Below are 14,802 nucleotides of genomic sequence, written 5' to 3'. Positions count from 1 at the left end.
TGTTAAAAAATTATAAATATATCTATAATATAGTTTTGAATCTCAGGTATGGAGTTTTCTTAGAGTAAGTTACATCAGTCTTTCAAATTATATGTCTTTATCTTTTTTAATGTTTATTTATTTTTGACAGAGACATAGAGCATGAGCAGGGGAGGGGCAGAGAGAGATGGAGACACAGAATCCCAAGCAGGCTCCAGGCTTCAAGCTGTCAGCACAGAGCCTGACGCGGGGCTCCAACTCAAGAACTGTGAGATCATGACCTGAGCCGAAGTCGGACACTTAACCGACTGAGCCACCCAGGTGCCCCTCAAATTATGTATCTTTAAATAACAGCTGTGTTCCTTTTTTATTTTCCTATCAACCTAATACCCCCCTTTGTTAGATTTTGTTCCTTCCCCTTTAATAGCGACTCTATTTATCTGAATCCATCTATTTATTCTTCATTTTTCAAGTTTAAGCTAACAGATGGAGAGACAAGTTACTTCCAAACATCTGTGTGGAAACGCTTTACCTATAGCTCCTGCTGCGAGTAAAACTGATTTTAATTGTAAGGTAGTTGAAGATTTCTCTCACAGGCATTGTAAGTGAAAGTTTTCGGTGTGAGAACAAGTTCTCACCTAGGTTCTCACTGTCAGGCATACTCATGTTCCAAACAAATCATGCACACCACTAGAGCAGTGGTATAAACAGACCCTTGACGGTAAACAATGGTTTTGATATCACAGATGTTCTTAAGAGTCTGTTTAAGATTACTGGAAATGTTTGTGTGCCATTCTATTAATCCTATAACTGCACATAAAATAATTAAGAATATTGATTGTGTTTGCATTCATTGAGTACAAAGAGCCCATTACCTAGAAAGACTCTAGAGAGACTAAAATGTGGCTATAAATTCTATAACACTATTTTCACTCACATAATAATGAGATTTTAGTAACATCTGTGCATTAGGTTAGCAGATTTTCCTGATAATACTCAAAAGTAAAGTTAGCGAGTACCCTATTACCCACAGCAATCATATGTGTACTACACCTGCTAATGTGTAGTCATTAGGTGACATTCCTAATGGGACAGTCATATTCTTTTCGTGGCTCCTTTTCCCATGCCCACCCCTGGAATGTTGGGACCCCCAATGCCGCCAACCTCCCAGCTCCGTCCTCCCTGCAAGTCTCATCCTTGGCTGAGACTTCAACTATTACTTAAATGTCAGTGGATCCTACGTCTATGTCTGTATTTCCAGCCTGTTCATCATCCCCTTTGACTCTAAGAACCATCCTTCCACCTTCCTTCTACATAATCTCTATATATTCAGGAACTAGCCTATACTCAGACAAACCTTAACTCCACATTTTATCCTATAAACTTATTTCTGTATTCACTTTTAAGATTCAATCATTGCAATAAATTCAATAAACGGGGATTGGAGACCTCACTATCCCAAATGCCTCCATGTCCCTAATCACTCTCTGACATCATTTACAAATATCTGAAGTGTCTACTCTGAAATCGTTCCTAAATGTCTCACCTCCTTTCAGTTCTATCATGGATCGATTTCAATTCATCATTCTTCATATGGGTTTTGGTAAAATGTTTAAAACTGGTATCCTTCCCTCGAATCATTGCTATGACCAGAAACACCTTCTTTGCTCCATGGCCATGTGACAAATATTTATTGAGCACCGACTGTGTGTCAGGCTTTAGGGTGGGCATTTAGTAGAGGGTGCTCAGCAAATCAAAGACCCACTCCTCAGTGAACTTAAACTTTAGTTCAGGAGATAAGGCACCAACTAGGTAAACAAACAAATAGTCCACAGGGGATGTTTGGGTAAAAAAAAAAAAACAAACTAGTGGGGAATGCTATGTGTATAGAGTGGTCATTGAGGAGGTGTCATTTCGATTTTTTAAAAATTTTTTAATGTTTATTTTTGAGCGAGAGAGACAGAGCATGAGTGGGAGAAGGGCAGAGAGAGAGGGAGACACAGAATCCAAAGCTGTCAGCACAGAGCCTGACATGAGGCTCAAACTCATGAACCTGAGATCATGACCTGAGATGAATTTGGACGCTTAACCAACTGAGCCAACTAGGCACCCCCAGGAGGTGTTATTTAGAATAAGACCTCTAGGAAGGGAAGAAGCCAGTCACGAAGAGAGTCAAAGAGACAAACATAACAAAGGTCCAAGGCTGGAAGGAAGCCCATGGTAACTAGGGCAAGGTGGGAGAGGTAAATAGAGGTGAAATCACCCACAGCATCACAGGCCACGATCATAAGTCTGAATCTAATGTGAAGCATGATTGGAAGCCAGGTAGAAGTTTTCAGCAAAGGAGTCACATGATCTGGTTTACATTCTTTAAAAATCACCAGAATTGTTTCCCAGTCCCAATACAAGGGTCAATTCTGTGCATCAAAAAAGTTGTATGGCTCCTGATGAATGGAGTAACCACAGGTTCCAGCTTGCTCAAGTGAGTCCTGGTTTCTGCCTATTGTCCCAGTGTAATTATTAAGAGTTCCCTGCTTTCAACTCTCACAAGGGTGGTAGGGAGACCATAAATCGCACAGTCAACTTACTATAGGGAATAAAATAAAACAGTCCTTGGGTTGACATTCAAGGCCCTTCTGAACCTGGTCCCAATTCACCTCTCTTCCTTTCTCCTACAATGTGTTCTGGCCACTTCTGAAATGTAATGCTGCAAGTATCCTAAAAAGGCAAGTATCCTGCCTTTGATTATGTTCCTGCCTGTTGCTGCACATTCTGTGACCACTGACTAGTAGATAGATCCTTGAGGGCCAGACCTGAGAAGTCTTGCCAAAAACCAGGCAGAATGAATGGCTTCTTCCTCTGTGCTTTGTCAATATCTTTATTAAAGTATTTATCATACTGAGTAAATTATTTAAAGGTCCAATTTCCTGCAAGAATTGTAGGTACTCAATGGTAGGACAGCACCTTAAGTGGTTTTTTTTTGGGTCCTCACCACCCACTGCATACTGGTCCATTGTTGGTCCTTGGTATATGACTGCTGGATGAATTATTTAATATAAGTGTAACATAACATACATAGTAAAATGATAAGGTTGAGTAATGAGATTTTAAATTTTTTTTATCCAGTAAACTTAAAACATTACTGCCTTCACATCTACATTACTTTCATTCTCCAACTCCACCCCAATGTCTAATGTAGCCCCATTCATTAGGAAGTAACAATAAACTTTTAATGAACAACTACAAATAAAAGCATCTTTATAGGGCAAGAAGAAGTCTAGTTTTAGAAAACTAACCAATTTCTAAATAATTGTGAAGGTTAAATAAAACAGAATTGGTATAACCACTGTAGAAAATGGTATGGGGTTTCCTCAAAAAATTAAAAATAGAAATATTATATGATTTAGTAGTTCCACTGTTGGATATTTACCCGGAGAAAATGAAAACTTAGCAAGAAAAGATATATGTACCTCTATGGTTTTTTTCAAGTTTTTATCTAAATTCTAATATATATATATATATATATATATATATATATATATATATATATATATTAGCAATTTTACCATAACCATAAATAACCATAACCATAAATATAGCAATTTTACCATAACCATATGGTTATGGTAAAATTGCTTTCAGGTGTGGAATTTAGTGATTCATCACTTACATATAACCCCTATGTTTATTGCAGCATTATTTACAATAGCCAAGAAATGGAAGCAACCTAAGTGTACATCAATAGACAAACGTGTAAGGAAAATGTTATACACACACACACACACACAGAAAGAGAGAGAGAGAGGAGAGATAGAGAAATATTATACAGCCATAAAAAGGATGAGATCATGTCATCTGAGGTATGATACTACCCTAGAAGGTATATCCTAGGGCATTATACCACCCCCCCCAGGGTATTATATAAGTGAAATAAGTCAGACTGAGAAAGTAATTACCATCTGATTCCTCTCATCAATAGAGTCTTAAAAAAAAAAAGAATAAACAAACAAAAAGCAGAATCAGACCCTTGACAACAAATTGATAGTTGCCAGAGGGGAGGGGGCCAGGAGACTAGGTAAAATGAGTGAAAAGGGAGGGAGATACTGGCCTCTGTTATGCATTAAGTCACAGAAATAAAAGACACAGCATAAGGAATAGAGTTGATAATATTGTAATAGCAATATAACAGGAGAGATGATGGCTATACTTATGGTGAGCACAGCATAACATATAGAGCTATGGAATCACCGAACTGTACATCTGAAACTAATGTAACATTGTGTGCCAACTATACTCAATTTATTTATTTATTTATTTATTATTTATTTATTTATTTTTTTTTTTTTTAAGAAAGAAAGAGAGTAAGGGGAAGAAGGGCAGAGGGAGAGAAAGAAACAATCTCAAGCAGGCTCCATGCTCAGCCCGGTAGCCCAAGGCAGGGCTCGATCCCACGACCCGGGGATCATGACCCGAGCAGAAATCAAGAGTCAGACACTCAACCAACTGAGCCACCCTGACACCCCTATACTCAATTTTTTAAAAAATTATACTAAATTAAAAATAAACAATTAAAAAAAACCAGAATGATGTATTACCAGAAGACAATTTCATACACTCACCAGTCTCAAGCAATCCTGAACACATCCTGCTCAGAAGAAGTTTTTGACGTAATTGCAGAACTTCAGTTTCCAAGGCTTCGACTTTTGATCTCCACGTTGACTCCTGCTCAGACACCACCTTCGCAAGGTGCTCTGTGTATTCTCTGCTGCTTTTGTCTGCTGGTTTTGAGCGGATAATGGCCACAGCCAGAGCCAGCTTTGAAGTTCTCAAATACCATGCTTGATCATCCATCCTGGCTTTTGTCCCTATGTGTTAGTAAGGAAAAAAGTTACAGAAATTCCTTTTAACTTTTGGAGTGCATTTCATTTGCTCAAAATTGATTTTGCAGAGTACCACTAATTAGTAAGTTTGTAATACAACTTGACACCAAGTAACAGAAAAAAAATTTCTCAGGAACTGAAAAGAGTACGAAAAATATGCAAAAGTAAAATGCACATACATGAATACTAAGTGTATTAAAATCCAAAACCACAGGTTCAGACAATCTGACAAATTCTTGGGGTGGAAAAAACACACATTAATTCATTTAGTGTTTTCTAACCAGAGGCACACTTCAGAATCTCTAAGGGAGGTTTTTAAATACATACATTTACATATATTTGGTCCTAGCTCCCCAAAATTCAGATCTACCAAAGCTGGGATAGGCACTGAGGCTCTTACATTTTGAAGGGTCTACTCTGTAATCAGAACCACTAAATTAAACCATTTATTTAAACGTAAGCCCTTCTGTTCCAACTCATTCTGCTAAGTCGCACAGCCCCTGCTTCCCTATTGAACCATTAACTAACTACTACATTGCTGCCTTTAACCAGGCCCCTCCAATGATACTGAGAACAATCTTTAAAATATTTGCATCGTTTAAATTGTGGCTCTGCTCTGATTCTGTGCCTCCAAAGATTTCCAACTGCCACCATGAGCGTACTTTTCCAAAGTAGTACTACATCACAGTCTAACTATAGGAATGTATCTGTGAGGACACACACTGCCTTCACTGGATGAATACAACAACCGATACCGAAGTATAAACCCCTTGTGGACCTCCACAAGGGGGAGCTTGGCACATATAATGTGCTGCATAAAAATTTGTAATGAATAGCACAATGGTCCAGAAAATTTAGGGCTTTGGTTGCCACATCTATTCTACTAACAAGTTCAAATTCTTTACTCCACATCTCACACTTTATTTTCTTCCATTTCTCAAGCCTATCCTTCCACTGTGGTTAAATCATATTCATACAAACAGATGCACACAGTCTCAGCTCGTTCCCATTCACATCTCTGCTCTGGAATTTTCCCCAGTTGTGACACTATGACTCTCACAGCTGCCAACGTCCTGCTGTGCATCCTTCAAAAAACGATTCATATACCACCATATCAAATCCTTTCAGATTTATTACCACCCACAAAACTGTGTATCTATTTGATATTCTATAGTTTACACTGAAAATACACAATCTAAGAGGAAGCATCATGCTGTTTTATTATAATTAAGAGCAACACAGAAATGTATGTATGATATGCTCATAACAGAATAATTTATAATTGAAAACTGGGGCTAACAACCAAATAGTTAATAATGATACAACCATTCATATGAATACTATCTATCCAAATAGGGTTTTCAGAGATATTCTTTATTAGCATGAGAAAGTACTAATGATATGCTGACTGTAAAAACAGTGGGGGCATAAAATTATATATATGTAGTAGGATCCCAATTATATAAAAAATGGGAAATACAAAAAATGTAAATAGGATTTATCTCTACTATAGAGTGACTGATTTTTATTTTCTTGAAGATACTTCTCTGAATTTTCCTAATTTTCACCAATGAACATATGTCAGATTATAATTAGAAAAAAATTATGAAGAATAGATTTCCAAAAGAAGGTATACCTGCTATACTTTTAGCCTTTCATAGCTATATAATACACCCAGGACTAGATACTGTTAACATAGACAAACTAATTAGAATTATAGCTCCGCGTATTTTAGCTTTCACAGCAACCATTTCACTTGGCTGGTTCATCCCTCATCTGCTGGGTCAGCAATGGTGAACAGCACCTCTCAGTGCTTCAGGAAACACCTGTGTGCCGAGAGCACAGAGCATGGATGACCCTCCCCAAAGAAATAAGCCTACTGGGCACCTGGGTGGCTCAGTCGGTTAAGCCTCTGCCTCTCGGTTTTGGCTGAGGTCATGATCTCAAGGTTTGTGGGTTCGAGCCCAACATCAGGCTCTGCACTGATAGCATGGAGCCTGCTTGGGATTCTCTCTCTCTGCACCTCCCCTGCTCTCTCACATGCTCTCTCTCAAAATAAATAAACATTAAAAAAAAAAAAAAGAAGTAAGCCTACTATCAGATGTAACAGTCCTGACAAAAAATAAAAATAACAATAATGAAAATAATAAGTAACTTAAAGTATTTTGGTTAGAAAAGGATCTGATATTTACTTGTGAATGGTGGGAATCCAGGCTAAAACCTGAAAAGAAAAAAAAAAACCTGTTTATTAGCACAAGACAACAAAGTTCTCTGGATAGCAGAAAACACAGCAAACTCCCTGTTGTCTTGCAAAGATATTTAATTAATTGATTTAAGCGAGCAGATTAATTAAGTGCTCTGATTTTTATGTCATCATGTGATTTGTTAATAGTCTTCAAACCATGCTGAATATCAGTCAACAACATAAAAGGATCAAATTATAAAGTCCTTCTGGATTAAAACTATCCCAGGGTCACTTGTCTGAACATTAATTAGAATTGTACCACAAGTGAAGAGAAACAATTGCTAATAGATATGTTGGTACAGCCTTCTATCATATAAATTACACTAAAAAAACACAAAATTACAACCTACAGCTGGACGGAACCTAGACAGAAGCTTTTTAAACTGCTTCTTCGTATTTTGGAGTGTGTGTGTGTGTTTATAAACATGTGCTGTTTTTATCTAAGAAGAGCATTCCTATTCTCAGAGTGCCATTTGCAAGGTAAAGATAATTCTATTTCCCCTGAAAATTCATGGGAAAAAAAGATGAGCTTCCCAAACACATTCTATACTTAATTGAAGAAAGATCAGTAGTAACTTTCAGAAAGTCTTTTTAAAATTCAATTTATGCTCAAATAATTATCGTAAATAATTAAAACGAACATTTAATGTTCCCCAAGAAGGTATTTAGTGTCTCTGAATTCTTAACAGCAGAAAACACAAAATTTTAACAGTGTTTTTAGAATAGAACATTAGTTCAAAATGAGCTTTCTTTTTCTTTACAATTGGGAACAGACCTTACCATGGCAAGGTCCCCCATAGGGCTACAGAAAAATCTAGTCACATTCCCTGGGACCCCTGTATTCTCCTTCTGGCAATGCATGCAGAAATGGCTACTCTGTAAACAGTACTCTGGCGATGTTTACCTGCCCTATTTCTCCTGCCCTCATTTTCCCCTACCAAACTTTGCATCAACTAACCAATTCTCTGAACTGTCAAACTGTTTTGAATTAGAATTCTGGATTCTTTTTTTAAAGATTTTATATTTTTAAGATTTTATTTATAATCCTGAATTCTAAAGTTTGTTCATCCCTAAGATCACTGATGAAAATTCCATAAACCAAAGAGCCCCAGATAATTTCTATATAAGAAGTGAAATTTTAAATTTAGGTAACCAATCAGAATATTTCCCTAATGTGTATCAAACACCTTCAAAATATGTATCCCCCTTTAGGCCAGCAATACAAATTCTAAGATTTTATCTTAAAAAAATGACCAGGACTACATACAAAACTTTGTGCCCATAGATGATCCTATAGGATTATTTATAACTACCAAAACAAAACAGAACCTGTCACCAGCTTGAACACTTAACAATAAAGTGACATAATGCATTAAATTGTGACATAATGTACAATTGAACTGAAAATGTTTTTTAAAACATTTAAAACTATGGGAAAATATTTCCTACATGTTGTTAACTGCAGAGTAAACATAAAACAGTAAGTGAAGTAAAACTGGAAACTGGGGGAGAAATCCATAGACTGAGATTGATATACTGATAGATGTAGAGATAGGAAGCAGGAGGGGAGGAGGAGGGAAAGAAAACAGGTAAAGAGAAAAGGAAGAGGGAGGAAGATAGATTAGGGTTATTCACCAAAACAAACAAAACACTGACTGTGAATTGAGTAAGTCTGATTTCATTTTCTTGTTTATACTTTTCTACAATTTCCAAGTTTTCCACAATAAATATTTATAAAACATGTTATACACAACAGAAAAATGTCTACTCATACAAATATATTTCCTATCCTATATTTTTCAAATTACATGTTATATGAAAAATGAAGACGCGTTTTAAATGAAGCCTCAAGTCTACAAGCTGTCATTTTATGGTTGTGATGAGAGGTTCCGGCCTGTAGAGCTCACCTCAATTCTGAGACATCTTCAACTGTAAAATACACCACCAGTTCAACTACAGCTTGAGAGAAGGGGAGTGGGATAAGAATGAAATCACAGCACACTAAACCTACTCAGAAATTTTAAACTAGGAGAGTACCTTCAGAATTGAGGAAACACAGTCAATGGAATGAACATTCTGTTCCATAAATTCTCAAATTTCCATCCCTCATCAGCTTTCCCCAAATTCCACCAAGCCTGTGGACTTCAGACCTTTCCATGTCCACAAGTAGATACATGCCCCTTCATTCAGATGTGTTTGGTGTAACTCCCACTAATCCAAAGGACACCGTGGATTTTGGAGGTGGGGCAGAAAAACTTTATTCAATATGACTAACCAGCAGGCTACTAGCCATTTTACTCCCAATGCCATGAACACAGACTGGCTACTAAATACCTGAATGAGTACATGAGTCAGTGAGTGAATTAATGAATGAATATATCAGTATAGGTCAGGCAGTCACAAAAGGCTGCTTGACCAGCTCTTAACCCTGGCTCTCATAAGAAAGTCTTTGTTAATCACATACTAGGGAGCATGGCACTAGAGGGAGAATGGATTAGGAGCGTAATTTCTAGTTAACCTGAAGGGTCACATCAGTTTCTCTTGACTCTGTGACACATCCTTTCCTGACTACTTCCAGTGAATCTACTCCCTCTAAACTTACACGTTTCTACAGTATACCCTTAAACTTTCACCAAAATAATCCTTGAGTAAAGAAAATACAAGAGGGGCACCTGGGTGGTTCAGTCGTTTAACTGTTCAACTTCAGCTTGGATCACGATCTCCTAGTTCTTGAGTTGGAGCCCCATGTCAAGCTCTGCTTTGACAGTGCAGAGGCTACTGGGGATATTCTCTCTCTCTCTCTCTCTCTCTCTCTCTCTCTCCCCCCGTCTCTCTGTGCCCCTCCCCCACTAGTGCATGCGTGGACTCTCTCTCTCTCTCTCTCTTTCAAAATAAGTAAATAAAAAATTTGGGGCGCCTGGGTGGGTCAGTAGGTTAAGTGCCCAACTTTTGACTTCAGCTCAGGTCATGATCTCACAGTTCATGAGTTCGAGCCCCATATCGGGCTCTGCACTGTCAGGGCAGAGCCTGCTTGGGATTTATCTCTCTCCCTCTCTCTCTCTGCCCCTCTCCCACATGATTGCGTGCTCTCTCTCTCTCTCTCTCTCTCAAAATGAATAAACTTAAAAAAATTATATAAAAAAAGAAAATACAAGAAAGCTAAAATCTAGTTCATACACAGGTTTATATAAGAGGGTAAGCTATAAGGGAAAAAAGCCAGATTTAATGTCATGTGAACCCTACAATAAATGCTTGCCTTCCTCATAAATCAAGAAATGGAAGAACATTCCCTAAATCACTGAGATGAATATGATAGGACAAAGTGAGTACAGGAGGAAGTTCCTATGTACTATGATGATGGAATATGCAATTATCAAATATCAGTCCGGGACAGGGCAGAGTTATGGCAATGCCAGAACAGTGAGATATCACAAGATTTTCTGGATAATTAATTTCAGTAAAGTTTGGACAAGGTCTGACATCTGATTTTTGGATTAGATCCAGCTGAAAATTCTCTAATTATTGTTATAGTTTCAGCACACACTTACTGTGAAGTGCTCAGCAGATTAACATCACGTGAAATTTTACATAAAAGAATCAGGAGTTACTCAAGATTTCAAATCTCTCCACTTTATTAAGGGGGCCTTTAAAACCCTTCCCAGCAAAGAGAATCTGTTGAGGACAAGAGGCAAGTAAAGATAAAAGGATCCTTGCATTTTCCTCTTGCTGAAAAAGTTAACTAATCCTAGATTTTAATTGTCTCCAGAGTCTCTTCACACTTTCTTTTTATGCAAATCCCACCCTCCCTTTTGACGCCTCAATGATTTTTTTTTTTTTTTTGTCACAGACAAGATTTTCTCTGGATTCCAGAAAGAGAGGTTGCAGAATTTCATGTGGGAAAAATGCATCACACACATTTTATAAGGCAGCAAAAAGTACACTGATTCAGAAATGCAAAGTCATGTATATATAGCACAATCCTCAACCATCTTCCACTGCATAAATTCTCAGAAGGGAAAAAGACTTGATATCTACTATTAACACATGTTTTAAAATATAATTCAGAAGGACTGCAGGTGTTTCCTAGTTACACTGGTATTTCACACATGGATATGGACATAATCCTCATCACAAAAACAAACCTCTTGTTCTCACTAGGTATATTAAAAAATCTGATAATCTACAGAACTCAAACCCATAAACTCCACAAATTTGGAATCTATATGTGGCTATACTCTGGAAATGGAAAAAGTTATGTGTCAGAAAATGAGGAAGACTCTAGGATGAAACCAGAAGCCAAAGAAAGAGCCAGAGGACGCAACTGAGAAAGGTCAGCCAATACCAGGGGAGAGGAACAGCTGGTTGCTGGAGACCCATGGAGCCAGGGCCTGAGCTGCAGGGAAAACAGAAGACTAAGGAAGGAGGTGGTGAGGCAGAGTCTCCTGGAAGAAGTAAACAGCCCTATCCAAAAAAGTCCCATTTTGGAAATCAGATTTGTTTTCTAACTGCTATAACATAGTATCTTCTATACTTCCCATCTGTGCATACTTAATACGTGAAGCCAAGAAAGTGCGAGAAACTCCACAGAACTTTCCTTAAGGCTGAAAAAGTGCCTCAATTCTCATCTCTCTCCCTCACTGAAATCTCACCAAGGTGACCACCACGAATTTCAGACAACTGACAATGCTTCATGCTCCTCACAGGCTTCATTTTACAAATAAATCTAATACTTCTGCTACATTCTACTTAGATTTACATTTAATAAGGGTGCCCAGGTGGCTCAGTTGGTTAAGCATCTGACATTGGCTCAAGTATGATCTCACAGTCCATAAGTTCAAGTCTTGCATTGGGCTGTGTCCTGACAGCTCAGAGCCTGGAGCCTGCCTCATATTCTATGTCTCCCTCTCTCTCTGCCCGTCCCCTGCTTGTGCTCTGTCCCTTTCTCTCTCTCAAAAATAAATAAACATTAGAAAGTAATAGAATTCTACTTTTATTAGCCTAAAATAACCTACTAAAAGAGAGGGAAGGCTTCACAAATACTGAGCATATTGATTCTCGACATCCTCTCACACATGATGTCCTCTGAATTTTTGTCGCTTTAAACTCAGCCCCTCAACATGCTCCAGACAATAGACACACAAAGCCTTTGTTGCAGGCAAGCCATCACTAAAGACTGGTCTTTCAGGCTTTCATCTACAACTGTTTCATCAACATCCCACCTGCTCCAGCCCAGACTCTCAACCTAGTCCTATGGCATTGTAGACTCTGAAATCAGACACAACACAGAATGTGCATCCTGTATCGATACAATGCTCTTCTCTACCAAGAACCTGTCAGTTCACTGGATTCATGTTGCCTCACTTAGTACCACTACAAAAACTCCTAACCAACTGAGGAATATCAGAAGAAACTGCAGGCCATTCCAGAAGAACAGCACAACAAAAAACAGCATAAGGCACTTGTCCCTGGCACCAGGTAATGGCATCTGGAGCAGGAATGGGCCCCCAGCCTTCCTTCCACCATTGTAACCAATACCTATCTCCACTCATGTAACAGGAACCATTCAAGGTCAGAAGCATCAGCAGTCCTGTGGCCTAACTTTTGTCTAATTTTCCCAGGCAGCTATATCAAACTTCCCAAACTCCGTTTCTCCTACCCATCAGAACTTGCTGTCCTCCTTAAAATTTAGATCTGACCAACCCGAGATTACCAACCCAAATTCATGATAGCCAAGAAACGGCCTCATAATGACACCATGGCCAGGCTTGAACTTTGGTGTCCATGGAAAATATAGGCAGAACACCACTGCATGAGTGTCTATTTTTTCTTTTTTAAGTAATGCCATTTGTATTAAGAATTTCTAGGGGCACCTGAGTGGCTCATTGGTTAAGTGTCCAACTTCGGCTTACTTGCAAGCGCCCAACTTGGAGTTCATGGGTTTGAGCCCTGCGTTGGTCTCTGTGCTGACAGCTCGGAGCCTGGAGCCTGCTTTCGATTCTGTGTCTCCCTCTTTCTCTGTCCCTCCCCCGCTTGTGCTCTGTCTCTCTCAAAAATAAATAAAGATTTAAAAAAAAATTAAAAAAAGAATTTCTAGAACCTTTTTAACATGATATTTTTTAACCACGAAAGAGGTCTTTCATTGAAAATAGTATCAATATATTTCATCTTATAAATGGGATACTCATTTGGTTACTAGCCTTAGCTGTATCAGTAACCAGCCTTAGCTATATCAGTGTTCAGTTTTACTCCAGGGTAATCAATTAAAGTTCTTTGTTTAAGCCATAGGAATTTCTCAAAGTAGCTCATGCTATAAAAGAAATTCAGATCTTTAACTCGTCAGACTTTCTATGCCTAAATCTATTTGTCCTTTCAATTACTACAAGAAAATAGTCAGAGTTGAATTTTATCCCCTTACCAATTTTACTGAAATATAGAAAATAAAGAATATTCACTAACTTACATATATATTTGGCAATTTATCTCAAAAGAAAACTTCTACCTAGATGCTCTACCTAAGTTATTTGATCTGTGTCTGAAGGGCTAAAGTACAAATATGTAGGCTAAGGTAATTAACTTTTTTCAGACAAGGATGGATTGAAAATACAAATAGCAAACGTAAGAAATATGGACTGCCTCTATATCAGACAAAAGAAACTTCATGACAAGAAAATATTACCAGAGATTAGAGAAACATTTCCTATGATTTTAAAAAGGTCAATTAATCAGGAAGATGAACAATCCTAAATGTGTATGCACATAATGACAATAATAGAACTTCCAAATACATGAAGAAGAACTGAAAGAATGTGAGGGAGAGTGACAAATGCACAATCATATGTGACAATTTCAACACACTTCTTTCAGCAATTGATAGAACAACTAAATCCTGAAGAGTAATGATGATGATATAAAAGATTTGAAAAATACTACCAACCATCCTGAACCAATTGATGCTTATAAAAGTTCACATGGGATATTCAACAAAGCAGATCATATGCTGAGACAAAGCAATTCTCATTAAATTTCAAAAGATTGAAATCTTAGAAAACATGTTCTCTAAGACAAGAAAAACAATTATAAATGTCTAGAAAAATCTCTCAAATATTTGGAAAACAAACCACACATTTCTAAATAAAATAAGGGACAAAGAAAAAATTATAAACAGAATTAGAGTATATTTAAAACTGAAGAATAATGAAAACACAACTTATTAAACTTTAAGAAAGGAAACTAAAACAGCTTGTAAAAAAATAATAGCTTCAAGTATCTATTTTATAAAAGAAGAAAGGTTTAAATTCAATGACATACATTTCTACATTAGAAAATTAGAAAAATAATAACAAAAAAAAACAGAGGAAGTGAAAGGAAGGATGTTTTAAAGATATAACCAGAATGCAATTAAGTAGGAAATTGCAATCAAGAAAATTAGCAGGCAAAGTTAATTTTTAAAAAAGATTAATAAAATTAATAAATGTCTAGTGGTGCCTGGGTGGCTCAGTCGGTTAGGCGTCCGACTTCGGCTCAGGTCACGATCTCGCGGTCCATGAGTTCGAGCCCGGCGTCAGGCTCTGTGCTGACTGCTCAGACCCTGGAGCCTGTTTCAGATTCTGTGTCTCCCTCTCTCTGACCCTCCCCCATTCATGCTCTGTCTCTCTCTGTCTCAAAAATAAATAAACGTTAAAAAAAAATTTTTTTAAA

At 37.5% G+C, this 14,802-nt stretch overlaps 1 protein-coding gene across 1 annotated transcript in view; it reads right to left on the bottom strand.

Moving 5' to 3' along the window:
- MEI4 (meiotic double-stranded break formation protein 4) overlaps nt 1-14,802 on the bottom strand; it is a 209,761-nt gene that overhangs the window by 176,022 nt on the left and 18,937 nt on the right. The window contains exon 2 of the mRNA XM_078446434.2: nt 4,599-4,844. Coding sequence (XP_078302560.2) covers nt 4,599-4,830 — 232 coding nt within the window. The 5' untranslated portion in view covers nt 4,831-4,844. The remainder of the gene's footprint in view (nt 1-4,598; nt 4,845-14,802) is intronic.

This window comes from Panthera onca, chromosome B2 (assembly GCF_046562875.1).
Source record: "Panthera onca isolate mPanOnc1 chromosome B2, mPanOnc1 haplotype 2, whole genome shotgun sequence".
NCBI lineage: Eukaryota > Metazoa > Chordata > Mammalia > Carnivora > Felidae > Panthera > Panthera onca.
Note: the sequence above shows the minus strand (reverse complement) of the source record. Positions and strands in the feature narration are given on the sequence as shown.